The 15,006-nt window shown below is 45.9% G+C and overlaps 5 protein-coding genes across 5 annotated transcripts; 2 read left to right on the top strand and 3 right to left on the bottom strand.

Moving 5' to 3' along the window:
• Positions 1-1,312: 1,312 nt before the first annotated feature.
• Positions 1,313-3,110, bottom strand: N7479_001418 (cytochrome P450; the record flags this gene model as incomplete). The annotated part of the gene is made up of 4 exons (XM_057249115.1): positions 1,313-1,493; positions 1,552-1,715; positions 1,780-1,864; positions 1,984-3,110. 4 exons carry the CDS (start codon positions 3,108-3,110, stop codon positions 1,313-1,315), a joined length of 1,557 nt encoding a protein of 518 aa, XP_057113547.1.
• Positions 3,111-4,557: 1,447 nt separating this feature from the next.
• On the top strand, positions 4,558-6,013 carry N7479_001417 (acyl-CoA dehydrogenase family protein; the record flags this gene model as incomplete). The annotated part of the gene is made up of 3 exons (XM_057249114.1): positions 4,558-4,682; positions 4,849-5,779; positions 5,825-6,013. The coding sequence occupies 3 exons, from the start codon at positions 4,558-4,560 to the stop codon at positions 6,011-6,013; spliced, it is 1,245 nt and encodes a 414-aa protein (XP_057113546.1).
• An 882-nt stretch (positions 6,014-6,895) lies between these two features.
• N7479_001416 (uncharacterized protein) lies at positions 6,896-8,682 on the top strand (the record flags this gene model as incomplete). Its single annotated transcript, XM_057249113.1, has 3 exons — positions 6,896-7,091; positions 7,154-7,171; positions 7,232-8,682. The coding sequence occupies 3 exons, from the start codon at positions 6,896-6,898 to the stop codon at positions 8,680-8,682; spliced, it is 1,665 nt and encodes a 554-aa protein (XP_057113545.1).
• A 264-nt stretch (positions 8,683-8,946) lies between these two features.
• Positions 8,947-10,463, bottom strand: N7479_001415 (Major facilitator superfamily domain general substrate transporter; the record flags this gene model as incomplete). Its single annotated transcript, XM_057249112.1, has 4 exons — positions 8,947-9,735; positions 9,808-10,068; positions 10,120-10,217; positions 10,283-10,463. The coding sequence occupies 4 exons, from the start codon at positions 10,461-10,463 to the stop codon at positions 8,947-8,949; spliced, it is 1,329 nt and encodes a 442-aa protein (XP_057113544.1).
• Positions 10,464-12,253: 1,790 nt separating this feature from the next.
• N7479_001414 (putative phosphatidylglycerol specific phospholipase) lies at positions 12,254-13,537 on the bottom strand (the record flags this gene model as incomplete). Its single annotated transcript, XM_057249111.1, has 1 exon — positions 12,254-13,537. One exon carries the CDS (start codon positions 13,535-13,537, stop codon positions 12,254-12,256), a length of 1,284 nt encoding a protein of 427 aa, XP_057113543.1.
• Positions 13,538-15,006: the final 1,469 nt, after the last annotated feature.

The raw sequence follows: 15,006 nt of genomic DNA, 5'->3' as shown, positions 1-15,006 counted from the left end.
GGCGACATCAAAGTTCGGAGAATTAAGGCTATCCTAGGACCCAGCTGAGAATCTTCCGGCTTGTCGGTTCTGGCCCGTGGTATTTTCTTTTTTCCCTCCTGCTGAATTTCATATTTTACCTCCACATCCTAAAATCCACCGATTACGGAGTATTCTATTGTCAACTGTCGAGGGGCGGAGAATGTGAAGTAAGGGGTTCAAAGCCTGACTACAACTACGCCCCTGTCCCCAGTGCGCGGTTGGTTTGAAACAGTGAAAATGTCGATCATAGGAGGGCAAATATTATATTAAGTATAATTCAAGGACATATCTATCCACTTCCTTGTTTATTCCTATCGTGTAGAAACCCCGTGCCCTTTACCTTTCATGTTAAATCGCCGATGCTATGCATTATTTATATTGAGGCTGGCAGCCACTTATATCCCTGATTTGCACCTAATCTATCCGCTAGCCCAGTCCCAGGTGAATAAAATCCATTAGAAGGTTATTGGTTTTTGGCACAACTTCTGTGATTATAGTGACTCAGTAGACCTCCGCAAAGCCCACAAAGCCCAAAGCTCAACCCGCCCCAACCCACTCATGGGCTGGGTTTTGGGCCCAGTCCTTAGGCCCATCGGTGGGCTATGAGCCCGGAGTCAAAGCCCACTGGGCTTTGAATGGGGGCCCAATAGGGCCCAATAAGCACTAAACAATACAGACACCCCGAAAAACGTGACTTTTTTAATTACCCTATGTTTAGACCCCGTTTCTGGTCCTTATATTAGGGTAATACTTTATTAATTTAATTGATACGTAATGAAGTATTTGCTAAACTTATATATCACGCTCAAATACGCGAGAAAACGCGTTATTAAGATACGTTTTAAATTACAGAGGTTCACTTAGAAAGTGGTAGTAGTCCCCCGGGGGCCCGCGCAAATCCCAAATATATATCCAAAATTACAACATCAATATTAACGTTTTCCGCAATATCTCGACCTCCACTAGTTGGATTTTGTTTAAAAATAAAAATTTTACTCTATATAATAAGTGGAAGGTCGGAATACGGCGATTACAAGATGCTTGTTGAACCCCCTGAATGGGCTATAATGGGGGCCTTATGGGCCGCCACGAATGTGGTGTAGGTTGGGTTGGGCTTTGGGCCCGGGGTCCGGGGACCGGGCCCATTTGTGGGCTTTGCGGAGGTCTAGTAGTGAGCCAGCCTTTAGTAGTATTCCTAGTCAACTAACTTCTTCATGAAACTCGACTAGACTTGCACAAAAATTCGCCAATAGAGAAAGAAGTCGAAGAGCCTTCATAGGGGATTTTCACTCTAGCTAGGATGTCCATTCCAATCCTTGATCATAACGCGAACGCCTTGACTTCCTTTTCGCGGGAGACCATTGAACATATCTCTCACAATTCGAACATCGTCTACCGTAGTCTCATATAGCTCCATCTCAAACTCCCGGAAAATAGTGGCGATTGCTAAAAGAATCTCCGCTCGCGCGAGGCTAATCAACATATATTAGTAAACGATTGAAATGTAATTTTCGGGGGATATCTACATACGGGATGCCAATGGACTGTCTTGATCCTTTGCTAAACGCAACCAGATACTTCTCGAGGTGTTTCCTCTGTTCTGGATCCATCCATCGCTCTGGGATGAAATTTTGCGACTCTGGGAAGATATCTTCATTGTAGTGCATAAATAGGCTGGTCATGCCAACATGTGTCTGGTGTATATCGTTAAAAGAAAACGCCTAGATAACTTCAAAACCGGAAATAGAGATATCGTACCCCGGGAGGAATGATCCAGTCCTTGTAAGTCATCACTTGGTCTGGGGAGCTGCGTTGAAGTCTTGTTGCCACGGCGTTGGAGATTCTTCATGATGGATAAATAAGCAAATGGTAAAGTGGCGTCAGGAGAGTTGAAAGACAAGATTTACACATCTTAGACCTTCCAGCATAACAGATATCTATTTTCTCGTTAGATATTGATACCTCGTGAACCAAACCTTCCGAATGGAGAAGCTTACAAGGTACGGCATTGCTTCGTATTCCACCAAAGTTGCTGTCCCCTCAGGGTCGAGTCGGTTGAGCTCATCTCGTAGCTTTTGAAGCTTATATGGGTTGTTGAGTAGATGGAAGGTGACTGTTGTCAAATTTCTCGCCGTCGTTTCTCCTCCTGCCGATATAACAGTGAAAACCTCTTGACTCAAGCGACCAGCCACCTTCTCCTCTGCGGGAAGCTTGCTGTCTAGCAGCGCATGAAACAATGTACCTTTCGGTACACTAACCTTATCATCTACCGAGGTCCCACCAGCAGTTTGACTATCAATGACCAATTTTGCTAGGCGCAAACCTTCCAGTTTCTGATCAATTACTGGGCCGATATGAGGGTTGATTCTCACAACAAGCCATTGTGGAAGCAGCTCAAAGAAGCTCAAGATCCAGCGAAATTGTTTGAATTGAACTCCGATTTCCACAATTGCTTCGATTGTCTTTGACCACTGTGGTGTGAAATCAGGGTCATCCAAATAATGGAATGATTCACCCATAGTATACTCCACAACCACGTCTGTCGTGTAGGCATTAAATGCATGATAAATGTCCAGCGGTGTATCTCTTTCTTTCCAATCTCGCATTCCTTTGCGCAATTTGTCGATTAATCCCCGGATCATAGGCTCCAAGTGGCGAATTCGCTGCTGAGAGAAGAATGGGTTCATAGGTTGTCGGCGTATCCGATGGCGGCGGTGGTCGACTGAGCCGAAAGAGGAGGCAGGTGCCCCAAACATGCCAGTCAAATGTAACGATTTGTTCCTCGGTGTGTCTCGAGAGTATAGTACTTCATAGTAATCTGGGTCGTCAACGTGTAGTTCGAAAGGACTGATTCGGACAATCGGGCCGTATTTGCGATGCATCCCGGCGATTCGAAAAGTGTACTGTCCTCCGAGGAACGAATCGTAATAGAACTCGTACCACATTGTCAGAGCAGCCAGTTTTGGTCCAGGGAATTGAGCGAGTGGTGAAAACCATAGTCGATATATTGCCAACCACACTCCATAGATCACTCCAACCACGCCAAGGGCCACAATGGGCTGTGCGATAACCAACTTACACCATTCCATGGTCGGTGGGTTTAGAGACAAAGGATGAAGATGCCTAGGACAGGGAAAAATGCAAATTCAACTCTTTTAGCTCACTGTAGATGGTACCTTGTATCTCCTTGGAGTTTTGCCCCGCCCCGGTCAAGAAATACCTTATGCTACCAAGGCGAATGAATACGGAACGGTTGTTGGAATCCATACTGTCGGTAACATCCCGCATCGCACCTTTGAGGAAAAGGAAAGAGGAGAATAAGAACACCTGGGGCCTCGTGCAGTTACAATCTTCCGCAGCCTATCGCGGCACACCCGCGTCAGCAGAAATAGAAGATCTTATAGAAACTAGTTTGGCTGTGGGTCTAGACAATGTGTCCAGAACTCAGGATCATCCATTTCATTTCTTAGAAGAGGTTCGGATTGATAATTTCCAAGCCCCATTCAAGAGCACGGGGCCTCAGTGGAACCTTCACGGATCCATCCCATCCCATTCCGGAGGGACAAAGCGTTGAGACTGCCGAGAGGTGAAGAATCGGAAGCTAAGAGAATAATGATACCGATAGATACAATAATTCAAGGAGTTAGGTTCGGTTCTTTGCCTCGCTTTACTACCGTTCTTTTTCGTCTTCAAGGGTGGTGAGGTAGAGATGTTGGCAGTTGATGAAATTAGGTCGACTGTTCCCATTTGGGAATAGTGGGAAGTGTCAAAAACAAACCCACAACTCCATTGTTCAATCAATGTTCATAACACATGTGACATTGACGAAATAGGGGAATATCAATGACCATGCTTCTTACCGTAATATGTGAATATTCTCTCAACTTGAACCATGGCCGAGCTGAAGATCATGATGCTCAGACGTTGTAGCGAAACCTTGGTGACAACCCCTTTGCTCAGACACGACAGTCGTAGCAAATAATTAGCTCGTCATATGAATAATAAATCCAAAGGGCCTGGCGTAGCACTTCTCCTAATGCACCATGGTAACCTGTAAAATAGCGGGTGATGTAATGTATATTGTCACATCACACTGATATGCATACAACAGAAGGTTTGCTTCCGCCAGCCAATAATTCGTATTTAAACATGTCGCACATCCCGTACTCATTCCCTTAACTTTTGGAATTTGCAAGTTCTCACTCATCCTACATTGTGGATTGTGGAGAGATGGGGGGATGGGGAGGCAAGACCCGAAAATCCCCTCGGCCCCTCAGCACCCGCGCTTCCATATACCCCATTCATCTAATACACATTCATATCGTCCTTTTTCGGCAGTTTTTTCTCATCTCCAAAAAAATTATGCAAATCTTGTGTGTATACGGAGTATATATCCGGATGTTAAACCGAGATGCCTGATCGCCGAGGTCCGCTTGGAATGCGGGGAAGCTGAGCATTACATACCTGCTACTCCGTACATAATACTATGTACCTAGGTAGCCTGCAAGGCCTATCGTTATTAGCAACAAAATCACCATGAATTTCGATTTGCCAGCAGATCTCCAAGCTCATTTAGAGTCTATAGATTCTTTTATTCACTCAACTATTCTCCCGTTGCAGCATTCAGACGACAATAACCGCTTCTTCGATCACCGTCGTGAGTATGCACGGACCGACTGGGAAAACAATGGAAATCCAAAAAAGGAATGGGAAGAGCTATTAGGTAGGCTAACAAGAATCCGGCGATGAGCCTGGCTGATAGATCAATAGATAAGGCGCGTTCACTAGCTGATTCCTCTGGCTTTTACCGATTCGCGCTCCCTCAAGTTTATGGGGGCAGTCACATCCAAACGTGAACGTATGGATGTCCGCTATTCGCTATCACTTGTCCCCAAATGCTGTGTATGGTGGTGGTTTGGGGCTAGCCAATGATCTACAGAACGAGCATAGTATTGTTGGAAATTTCCCGGATATTTTGATGCTTCACCATTTTGGCAACCAACAACAAAAGGATACCTTGATTCCTGCACGTCTGCGGGGTGAATTCCGAACAACATTCGGTCTTACTGAGCCCGGCAATGGAAGCGATGCAACATTCATGTCTACTACCGCTCGTCAAATTCGGGGATGGTTTGAGATCACGGGAGCAAAGAAGTGGCAGACAGGGGCGCATCACTGTGCCCACTTTCTCATCTTTGCGCGAACTTCTGGCCAAGAAGGATCAGCACGAGGCATTACTGCCTTCTTAGTCCCTCGTGATACAAAAGGGTTGCGCATTGTTAGTTACGAGTGGACGTTGAACATGCCCACCGACCACGCAACGGTGGAACTGGATAGTGTATGGGTTCCTGGATCGGCGGTTTTGGGATCGGTCGACCAGGGGCTAGCCATCGCCCAGACATTTGTGCACGAGAATAGAATTCGTCAAGCAGCCAGCTCCTGTGGGGCTGCGCGATACTGCCTGGATCGAAGCATCGAGCGCGCACGGGCGCGGAAGGTATGGGGAGAGGGAAAGACTCTGGCCGATAATCAGGCTATTCAGTTCCCGGTCGTTGAGTTGATGACACAGGTGGAGATGTTGCGACTATTTATCTTGAAGACAAGCTGGGAGATGGACCGAATTGTGGCGGAGTGCCAGTCGTCCAAGACCCAGCGAGCGCCGTGGGTTGAAATTGAGCGCCGTCTTTCGGATCAGGTGGCTATGTGTAACTTCTGGGCAAATCGATTATGTTGTCAAGCTGCTGACCGAGCAATTCAGGTAATTCCACACCGGCTGACTGTTGTGACATGACTGACCGATCAGATCCATGGGGGTGATGGATACTTTCGTCACTACCCCTTTGAACACATATATCGTCATTTCCGTCGGTATCGGATCACGGAAGGCTCAGAGGAGATCCAAATGCGCAAGATTGGAGCATACATATTTGGATTTGCTGGTCCAAAGAAAAAGGACATGGAACATGCTGAGCGTGAAAAGGCCAAGATTTGATCTGACCCCTGACCTAGTTAGGGTCGGGACCAGGCCATTATGACAAGCGTAGGGCCAAATCCGCATCAAATCTTACCTATGTAGCTGGAAGTGAGGCAAGTAGTACCGGGGTATGAAATATGGCTGTTTTAAGAGATTTCTTGCGTTGTTCTACGTAAACATGTATCTCCAAGTCGGATGTTTTGATGTGGAACCTATGGCCTTGGATTTCAGGCTGTAAATAATTTGTGGCCTTGTGGCCTGATTCCCAAGGCTGAAGATCTTCGGGCCTCCCGAAGTTTTCCCGAGAGGCAAGTGCTACAATATTATCTTGTGTGGGTAGTGAAAGTAGGTTGACCTATATTAAAATATAAAAGAAGCTATGTACCAGCAGATCAACTAGACAAGCTCTTTGCAAAATTTGTATAATAACTGTGCGCATTCTCATATTATACATCCATGGATGGTAGCTACCTACCTACTTTGTGCTTTGTACATAATTTTAGGTAGCTCAATCCTGAAGTTTTTCAAAGTGGGCTTCATATTAAGTACCTGTTGGAGGATTATACTTTATTTTTTTAGCTAGCTGCTCATTATATTAAGTACTTAATTCCAGTCGGTACCTTCTCTTTCGGATGTTGTTCCAACCCTGGAAGGTTCGGCGCCACTTACCTAAAACGTTTAAGATTTTTTGCTCCACCCACGGATCTGATTTCGCAGCCGCCACTGAGCCAGTTCGAGCTCTGCAGAAAAATCTCTGAAGACTTGGACAACATTGAAGGCAAATGAAACGGGACGATCTTGGACCGCCAAATATACACGCCATATATACAATAAATGCTGTGACAACCTCATCATATTCAAATCCAGTTCTAATCGGATATACCTCGTGGTGGCCCTATCATGTCCGACATGGCCTCTCCCGATGCCTCCGCGGTACATGATACCAAATCATCTCCAAATGTGATCTCTGCGGAGTCCGATAATGCCTTTGAAGATACCAAGAAGTCTGATGCCGAGCAAAATCATACCAAGAACCCCAACCCTGGGGAACTGAAGCGCAAGCTGAAAAGTAGGCATCTACAGATGATTGCAATTGGTAAGTCTTGGCTTTCTTGGTCGAAATGGGTTAAGGGAGATGCTAATTTACCTTGGTTACAGGTGGAACTATCGGCACAGGTATACTCTCTCGCCCTCAGGTCTTTGGCTGAACGAATTCGAACATCTAACCTCTCCCAGGACTCTTTATTTCTAGTGGCACTGCTATCGCCCAATCCGGCCCCGCTGGCGCGTTGATTGCCTATATGTTTGTCGGTTCGATTGTCTATTCTGTTATGAGCTCGTTGGGCGAAGTTGCAACCTATATCCCAATATCCGGTGCCTTCACATCCTATGCAGCCCGGCTGATCGACCCAAGTCTTGGATTTTCTATGGGTTGGATTTATTGGTTCAACTGGGCCTCCACATTCGCTGTCGAACTTACCGCCACCGGTACAATCATTCAATATTGGGATTCTAGTCTGAACATCGCAATTTTCATCGGAGTGTTCTGGGTGTTCATCACGGCTATGAACTTCCTCCCCGTCAATTTCTACGGCGAGGTGGAATTTTGGTTCTCAACTATCAAAGTGGCCACTGTGATCGGCTTCATCATTTTTGCTATCTGCATCGACGTTGGAGTGGGAGAGCAGGGCTATCTAGGCTTTCGCTATTGGGGCACGCCGGGCGCTTTTGCCTCGTACAGCCCAGAATTACCAGTAGCTATTGGCAAGTTCGTTGGTTTCTGGGCCGTTCTTATCCAAGCTGGATTCTCTTACCAAGGCACGGAGCTTGTTGGCGTGGCCGCGGGAGAAACCGAAAATCCCCAAAAGACAGTTCCGTCAGCTATCCGCAAGACGTTTATTCGAATTCTGTTCTTCTTCGTTTTGACAATTTTCTTCATCGGACTCGTGGTCCCCTACACCAATCCCCGCCTCACCACTGCGACAACCAACGCATCATCATCACCTATGGTCATCGCGGCTGACTTGGCAGGAGTCAAGGTTCTTCCCAGCTTGATCAATGCTGTGCTCTTGTCTGTGGTCTTATCTGCCGCAAACTCCAATGTGTACAGTGGCAGTCGAGTCCTGACTGGACTAGCACATGAGGGATTTGCGCCAGCCTGCTTTGGGTGGGTGACCAAGCACGGTGTTCCATATATCAGTGTGATGTTCACCGCTTTGTTTGGTTTGTTGGGTTTCATGAACGTTTCCAATGACGCGGGGCAAGTCTTCACTTGGCTTGTGAATCTTTCCAGCGTTGCGGGTTTTATTACCTGGGCCTCAATCAATGCGTGTCACATTGCGTTTATGCGCGTATTGGCAAGCCGCGGAATTTCTCGCGATACCCTTCCATATAAGGCCGTGTTGCAACCATATCTCGCTTGGTATGGTCTCTTCTTCAACATCCTCATTGCCCTCACCCAGGGCTTCACTTCTTTCATCCCGCATTTCCGAGTGACGGACTTCTTCATCGCGTACATCTGCCCCATCGTTTTCGCCGTGCTTTATATCGGACACAAGGTGATCTTTCGTCCGTCATTTATCCGTGTAGCCGATGCTGATATCGACACTGGCCGCTTGCACTATGAAAAGGAAGTTAATCCTCCTAAGCCATGGTACGCAAAGGTCTGGGGCTGGGTCAGCAAGTAATACATACAGCACATCTATCAATGTTCGATACCTTGTATTTACTTTCTTTACGTCAAAGCATTTCCGCTTGGATATTTGCAGTACCCTTATGTAGCATTATATCTCAGATATAAATAGGTCATTCTCGGAATCATGTATTTATCACCCATTATGCTCTCACAAATATCATTTAAGATGATACCTCACCCCGGATTTTTTTAAGGGATAGCCTTTCGTGACGACATCAACGGCCCACAGGAGATGGTTGTATGTTGCCATAGTTTTTTATATCCACTTCAACTGCCGGGCCACCACAGAGAGGCCGCCCACCACTGCAGTGGCGCCGGTGCATACAACAAGGGTCCCGTAGCCAGTTCCATATGTACCCAACGCATGTCCTTTCCAGTTGTCTGCCTTGAGCAGAGCCTCACTTAGGGGCCCACTTGCCACATTGCCAATTCCACGCCCTGTTTCCATGAATGGGAAAATGACAGTCGCATCTGCTAATGGATTCGCTTTCTGCACCTCGTTAGAGACCCCCGCCCATGTGGAGGAGAAGCCACCAGCTAGGAGACCATAGGCAATACAAAAGACGTATAGAGGAGGCATTGTATCGGCGAACCCCCAAATAAAAAAGACCGCGATAACGGTGCCTACAGTCGACATGAAGATACAGGTAGTGACGTGATATCGGTCGGAAAGGAATCCCATGATCACAGAGCCAAACACTGTGAACAAATTGACGAGGATTACTGTGAGAGATGCCATGTAGTCGCTCGCACCTAGACTGCGGGCGTATGTCGGAAGATAAATGGTCGGCAGGAAGAATCCGATTGCTTCGAGAGTGTTGCCAAGCTGGTAAATTATGAAGACTTTGTTGTACAAGAAACGAAAATTGAGACGGTGATACGCGATTTCCGTCGTATGCAGCCTCGGTCGATGAAAGTAGAGAAAAGGCACAGCAAGAATGAACAATGTCACTGATGATATTTGAAGCGTAGCTTCAATCCCATACTGGTTCAAAAGCCACTGGATGGCTAGTGGGAAGACTATGCCGGAAACACCAGACCCGGCCTAGGGATATATATCAGTTCGACTTGCCATAAGAAGGAGCCCCGAGTGCAAAGTATTCGTTTTGTAACTCACCCAGACAATACCAAAGGCAAGCCCTTTTCGTTTATCGAACCACTCTGACATGAATAGGATGGTAGGAGTATAGGCAAAACAGCCACCAATTCCAAAGCCAATTCCTTGGGACAAAATAAGATGCATGACGTTGGTGGAAAGGGAACTCAGTGCCAAAGACAAACACATGATAACAACTCCAATAGTTGACACCCAGCGAGCAATCTTTGGCACTAAAATCATCAAAATGATTGCCAACGGAGCAATCAGATATGCGATACCCTGGGTATTATTAGCAAGAAAAGAGCGACCTTAGATATCTTGACAACTAACCATCGCACAAGTACCAATAACTGCGATGTTATCAGATCCTTTGAATGGCGCATGTGTACTATAGTAGTCTTGAAATATACCAAAAGCAAATGCATAACCTAATCGCGTGTTAGTTTCAACAATAAAGTCTATGTTCGACCAAAGAACAACAAGGATCACGTACCCCAAACCAGAGCCTCAAGCATCGCAGAAGCCATAAGGAACAGCCATGCTTGAACACCTCCATCAACTGGTGGTAACTTTTTCTCATCGTCTAGGATGATTCTGCTGTCGGACTGTTGGTCGGAAGGTATGAAGGATGTACTCCGGCTAGTGAAGCTGGGAGTATATTCCTTGGACTCCATGGTGAAAGATATCACGACTCTGTGGTCGCGGACGTGGTGAGGATCTGGAAGTACAGTTGAATTGCGTGCGAAAGCCACGGGGGAAATCCTCCTTTGAGAAGGGTTTATATTCAACGCGGCCCTTTGAAAATAAAGCCAGGATCGGCGTAGGAAAGGCAAATAAGCTAATGGAAGCTAGCTGCATGACGAAATAAATCTCCCTGACAAGAATCCTTCCAATTAGCATGCCAGGAAGGTAGCGCAAAAGCACATACCTGGAATCCAGGTGGACTTGGGCCCCAGCAATGTGATGGTGAGCCCCTAGATGTACCGATATGGTCAGTTTTACACGTCACGCGTATACGCAGATTGTACCATGTTGCTTCCTCGGTTGCCTAGGTCTTTGATTGATGCCAATAGGCACAATGGAAATATGTTCTTCATAAAGTATTTCTCTGTCATTATTCAATGCCCGCTGAGATATCAGGCAGTGTGCTACGATTTGCTACGATTCGAAGCTGTGACGATCGCACGCGGGATCCGCTCTAGAAATAGCCCGAGAGAAATGACAACGGTCCCCTCAAGGCTTGGCCCACAGTGTGGGTGTACGAACCGCCCCGCTGAGCGGATCAAATGGGAAATGGAATGTTGATCGGGATCACTGCATAGCAGGGCTGGTGGGCTCGGAGAATTCCATATTGATAACAGGTATCTAACCCGCTGTCATTGGCAGAGATAAGAACCAAAGGAGAATTATCTTTTCCCCTGCTGGAAAAGGTTCGTGGCTGGGTAGATCCAATCAGTATAGATCTCCCATCTCTGAACGATGTCATGTACAGACGCAATTTGGAACTCTTTGCACGTGGTACGCTCTTTCGACACTACCAAGTGACATAGATGTTAGAATACCATATCCCTAACAAGATATCGTGACCGAATGGACCAACAGACAACATAAAGCCTTATACCTCTTCAAACACTGTGGGGTGAGGTTGAGCAACATTCCAGCCAACGGAGCTAACGTAAGTTTATCCATCGAGCCAGAAAGTGTTATCTCCTAGCATTATGTATTAGAGGTTCCACTCTCATCATACATATTCGAGGACATGTATGTCATTAATTCTTCAAAAACTGGATCTTTATTATAGGCTGCAGTTATAGTCGTGCATTTAGTCTCAATATTTGTCAACTCGGGAAACGGTTCAAACAAGTTTAATACAGTCATAACTATGTGCGGCTTGCCTTGTTAAGTTCATGACTGATTAGATTCATGTCTTATAGAATATTAGAGGAGGTTCTCCCCTGTCCTGTAGCCGGTGAGGTCTACACTAGAGGCCTGGGCTTGATTTCGGTATTATGTATATAAGCGGGTAATTCTGCCCAGGTGCCCGGGCGCCCACGCCAGCCCGGCCTCGGAGAGGAGGCGCCACCTAGGCATCCTGCTCCCGGTTTGATAACTACATGTACTCAAAGACATTTAATTACACTAGTCCTCTGATAATATTTAATTTTAACTTGTAATTCTGGGTGGATTCTTTTGAGTAAACTTTTACATCATCAATGAATATGATTTTTCCTTTTTTTTGGCGTCTCAAGCCCGTTTTAATGCTTATTTTCAGGATCCTTTCTATCCTCTACCTGAAGGATGTCATTAGTTAACAACACAAAGTAGACAAGGTTTAAAGGGTAAAATGTAAAATTTCTGTATTGGATTCTGGGTGCGTGTGGTTCGTATATTTTCATTATCATTAAACTAAATTGAGCTAGGAGTGCCGGACTGCAACTATTGACAAAAGATAGGTAGTTAAGATCTAGAAGTCTGCCGCGTTCGGCAACTTTTCAGGAGTATCACTTCGGAAATTGTTTGTGATCAGATTCCCGAAGGAAGGCGACCAGTCCACGCGCGGAGATAGACTCTCTAATCCCCAAAGCTCAGAGACAAATTTAAGGATAGAAGTATGCGTGAACTCATTCCCGTCGATAGGCTTGTGCTGGACTAGACCTTTGGAAACCCAGGGCGATATTAAGACTGTAGGAACGCGAATCCCGAGACGATCGAAATGGAAAGTGTATTCCTGGCCATCCTGGGCCTTTTCAGTATAGGTCAGACTGTCCCCGGCTGGAACGTCAGTGGGAGGCGAAACATGATCCGCAAAGCCACCATGCTCATCCCACGTCAGAATAAAGAGTGTCTCATCCCACTGTGGGGAATTACGAATAGCCTCATAGATGCTTTTGACAAAGTTCTCACCCATATTGATTGGGGACGGAGGATGCATTGACATGTATGAGCAGCACTCAGGGTTGATCCAGGTAAATTGTGGCAGTGCCCCAGCTTTGGCATCAGTATAGAACTGGGAAATCGGAACAACATTGTCTTTAGCATTCTGCGCGGTCCAGTCATAGAACATAGCGTCGGGTAAAAATGCAGGTTTTGACTGAGTCGAGTTTTCGTAGTTCTTCCAAGTAATTCCCTTCTCTGATAGTTGCTCGAAAATTGACTTTTGTGGCAGAGAAGAGGTCATGAAATCGTTATCATTGCGGCCATGGCCATGTGAAGTGCCAGAGGTCAAGTAGGCACGGTTGGGGTTTGTGGGACCCGGAACTGCAGCAAACCAGCGATCGAACAAGACAAAGTTCTGAGCGATGTTATTGAAGACGGGGATATGGTCCGGGTTGAAGTAATTAATCGCTTCGGCTGCCCGGTTTAGATCGTCCTTCGGGTACGAGGCCCGTTGCTCACTGATGAAACCATTCATGGAGGACTTGGCTCCTACAAGGGGGTGGTAGGTGCCAAATACTTGCATGTTACCACCCGCGATACTGTGGTTTGGGTCATCCGAAGCGATGTTCTTCGCACTAGGGCTGGCGCAGACCTGGTCGGAGGTGGGGATTGAAACATTGGCAGGGTTGCAATATTGTGGATTCTGGGGGCCATCAATGCTTGAATCATAGTCCAGACCGCCAGCGAAATGGTCAAAGGACAAATTTTCCTGAACTAACACCACGATATTCTTGATATTGCTCATACCCGACGAAGCGGGCATCGCAGCGGCACCCAGACTTAGGGCAACAAATAGCAGAGAACGCGCCATGTTTGGAGATGAAAATAAAAAGCTAGAATCGATGAGTTGACGAGATTATAAGTCTTTCAATTTCTTTTTTTTTGATTATTTGACCTCTTAAAAACCCCCTTCATCGCATGTGGCTGCATGACACAGTTCTGCGTGGTTACCACGCTGTTTTCGTTTTGTCGATCGCCAAAAGCCCTGAATCCCTCGCGTCGGGGCATGGGCCATGAGCTCACTGTTATTGGTCAGGAACATTTTTTAGTACAAATACAACAAAAAAGGGTCAGATGTTCCTGTCTTTTGTGCCATCTGATATAATTTACCTTGATAGTTGGGCATATTGTAACCGAGTGTAGTATATTCCGTTCCTCTCAGCATCTCATCCTGTTTTTTTTTCTCTAGATACATGATGACAAAGGGGGTGCATCGGGTCGTTCTAAGATTGTTGGAATAACCCCTTGTTCTCTCACTTGAAGGTTATTTGAAATCCCAAAACTTTCTCGTCACCGTACTTTGTATATTCGCTGGCTCTGGTGTGTATTTTACGAATCTTTTGGCTGAAATAACTATTAGACTCGAAACGAAAAGGTTCATAGGTCAAAGCATATTGCCTATCGAGTTTGGCGTGACAAGTCTGTCTTATGACTGTTATACGTACTTTTTGTTCGAATATCCCTGGCGCGTTGTAGGATTAGTCGGACTACACTGTTATTCCTCTATTGCCCCAAAAAGGTCATATCTCTCGGTCATACCTTGATCATATCGCCCATTTTGACCTGAGCTGATCAGAGGGGTAAAGTCACCAGGGAAGTCGATATGAGGTTTAGACGCAGGGTAGTTAGGCCGAGTCACCTGGTACTTCTCATAGAGGAAATAAATGGTGACAACAGACCTGGACGACAGCGGCAAACAAAGAAAGGATAACGTTATGTATAAGCATTGTGTCACTGTTGGCTTTGTGATACTTGCATATCTCCTTATTGGGTTGTTTGTTTAACGTTAAAAATTGGCACCAAATCTGTACGGGATAACTCTACACATGTTTCTGCAACATAGGTAGGTAGCATAGGTATTTTCTATTTTATAGCAAATCCTGCAAAACTGCTAGTTCCCATTCTAGCCTGAATTAACAAAAAAAAGAATGCAACGACGGCTGCATGATTCGAACATGCGCCCGCGAACGGAATTGATTTCTAGCTGTTGTATTGGTTAGTGAATGTTGGGTGGATCAATGTTGTGAAGAGAAACGTACTCAATCGCCTTAGACCACTCGGCCAAACCGCCAGTTGATGATTTGGGATTCCAAATTGTGCATCATGAAATTAACACAAAGTTTCCTGAGGTCGGAACACCCTGATTCTAATATATATATCATCACGACGTCTACAAAATAAATGTCAATTTGTGCAACTCCGAAGGAAAAATAAAAGTTCACAGACCTGTATTTAGCCTATTCTAGCATGAACAATGATCAAGAATATCAGACCTCATTC

Source organism: Penicillium vulpinum (genome assembly GCF_028829585.1).
Source record: "Penicillium vulpinum strain IBT 29486 chromosome Unknown utg000001l_segment0_segment0, whole genome shotgun sequence".
NCBI classification, from domain to species: Eukaryota; Fungi; Ascomycota; class Eurotiomycetes; order Eurotiales; family Aspergillaceae; genus Penicillium; species Penicillium vulpinum.
The sequence above is the reverse complement of the archived record's forward strand: the minus strand, read 5'-3'. Positions and strand labels throughout refer to the sequence as shown.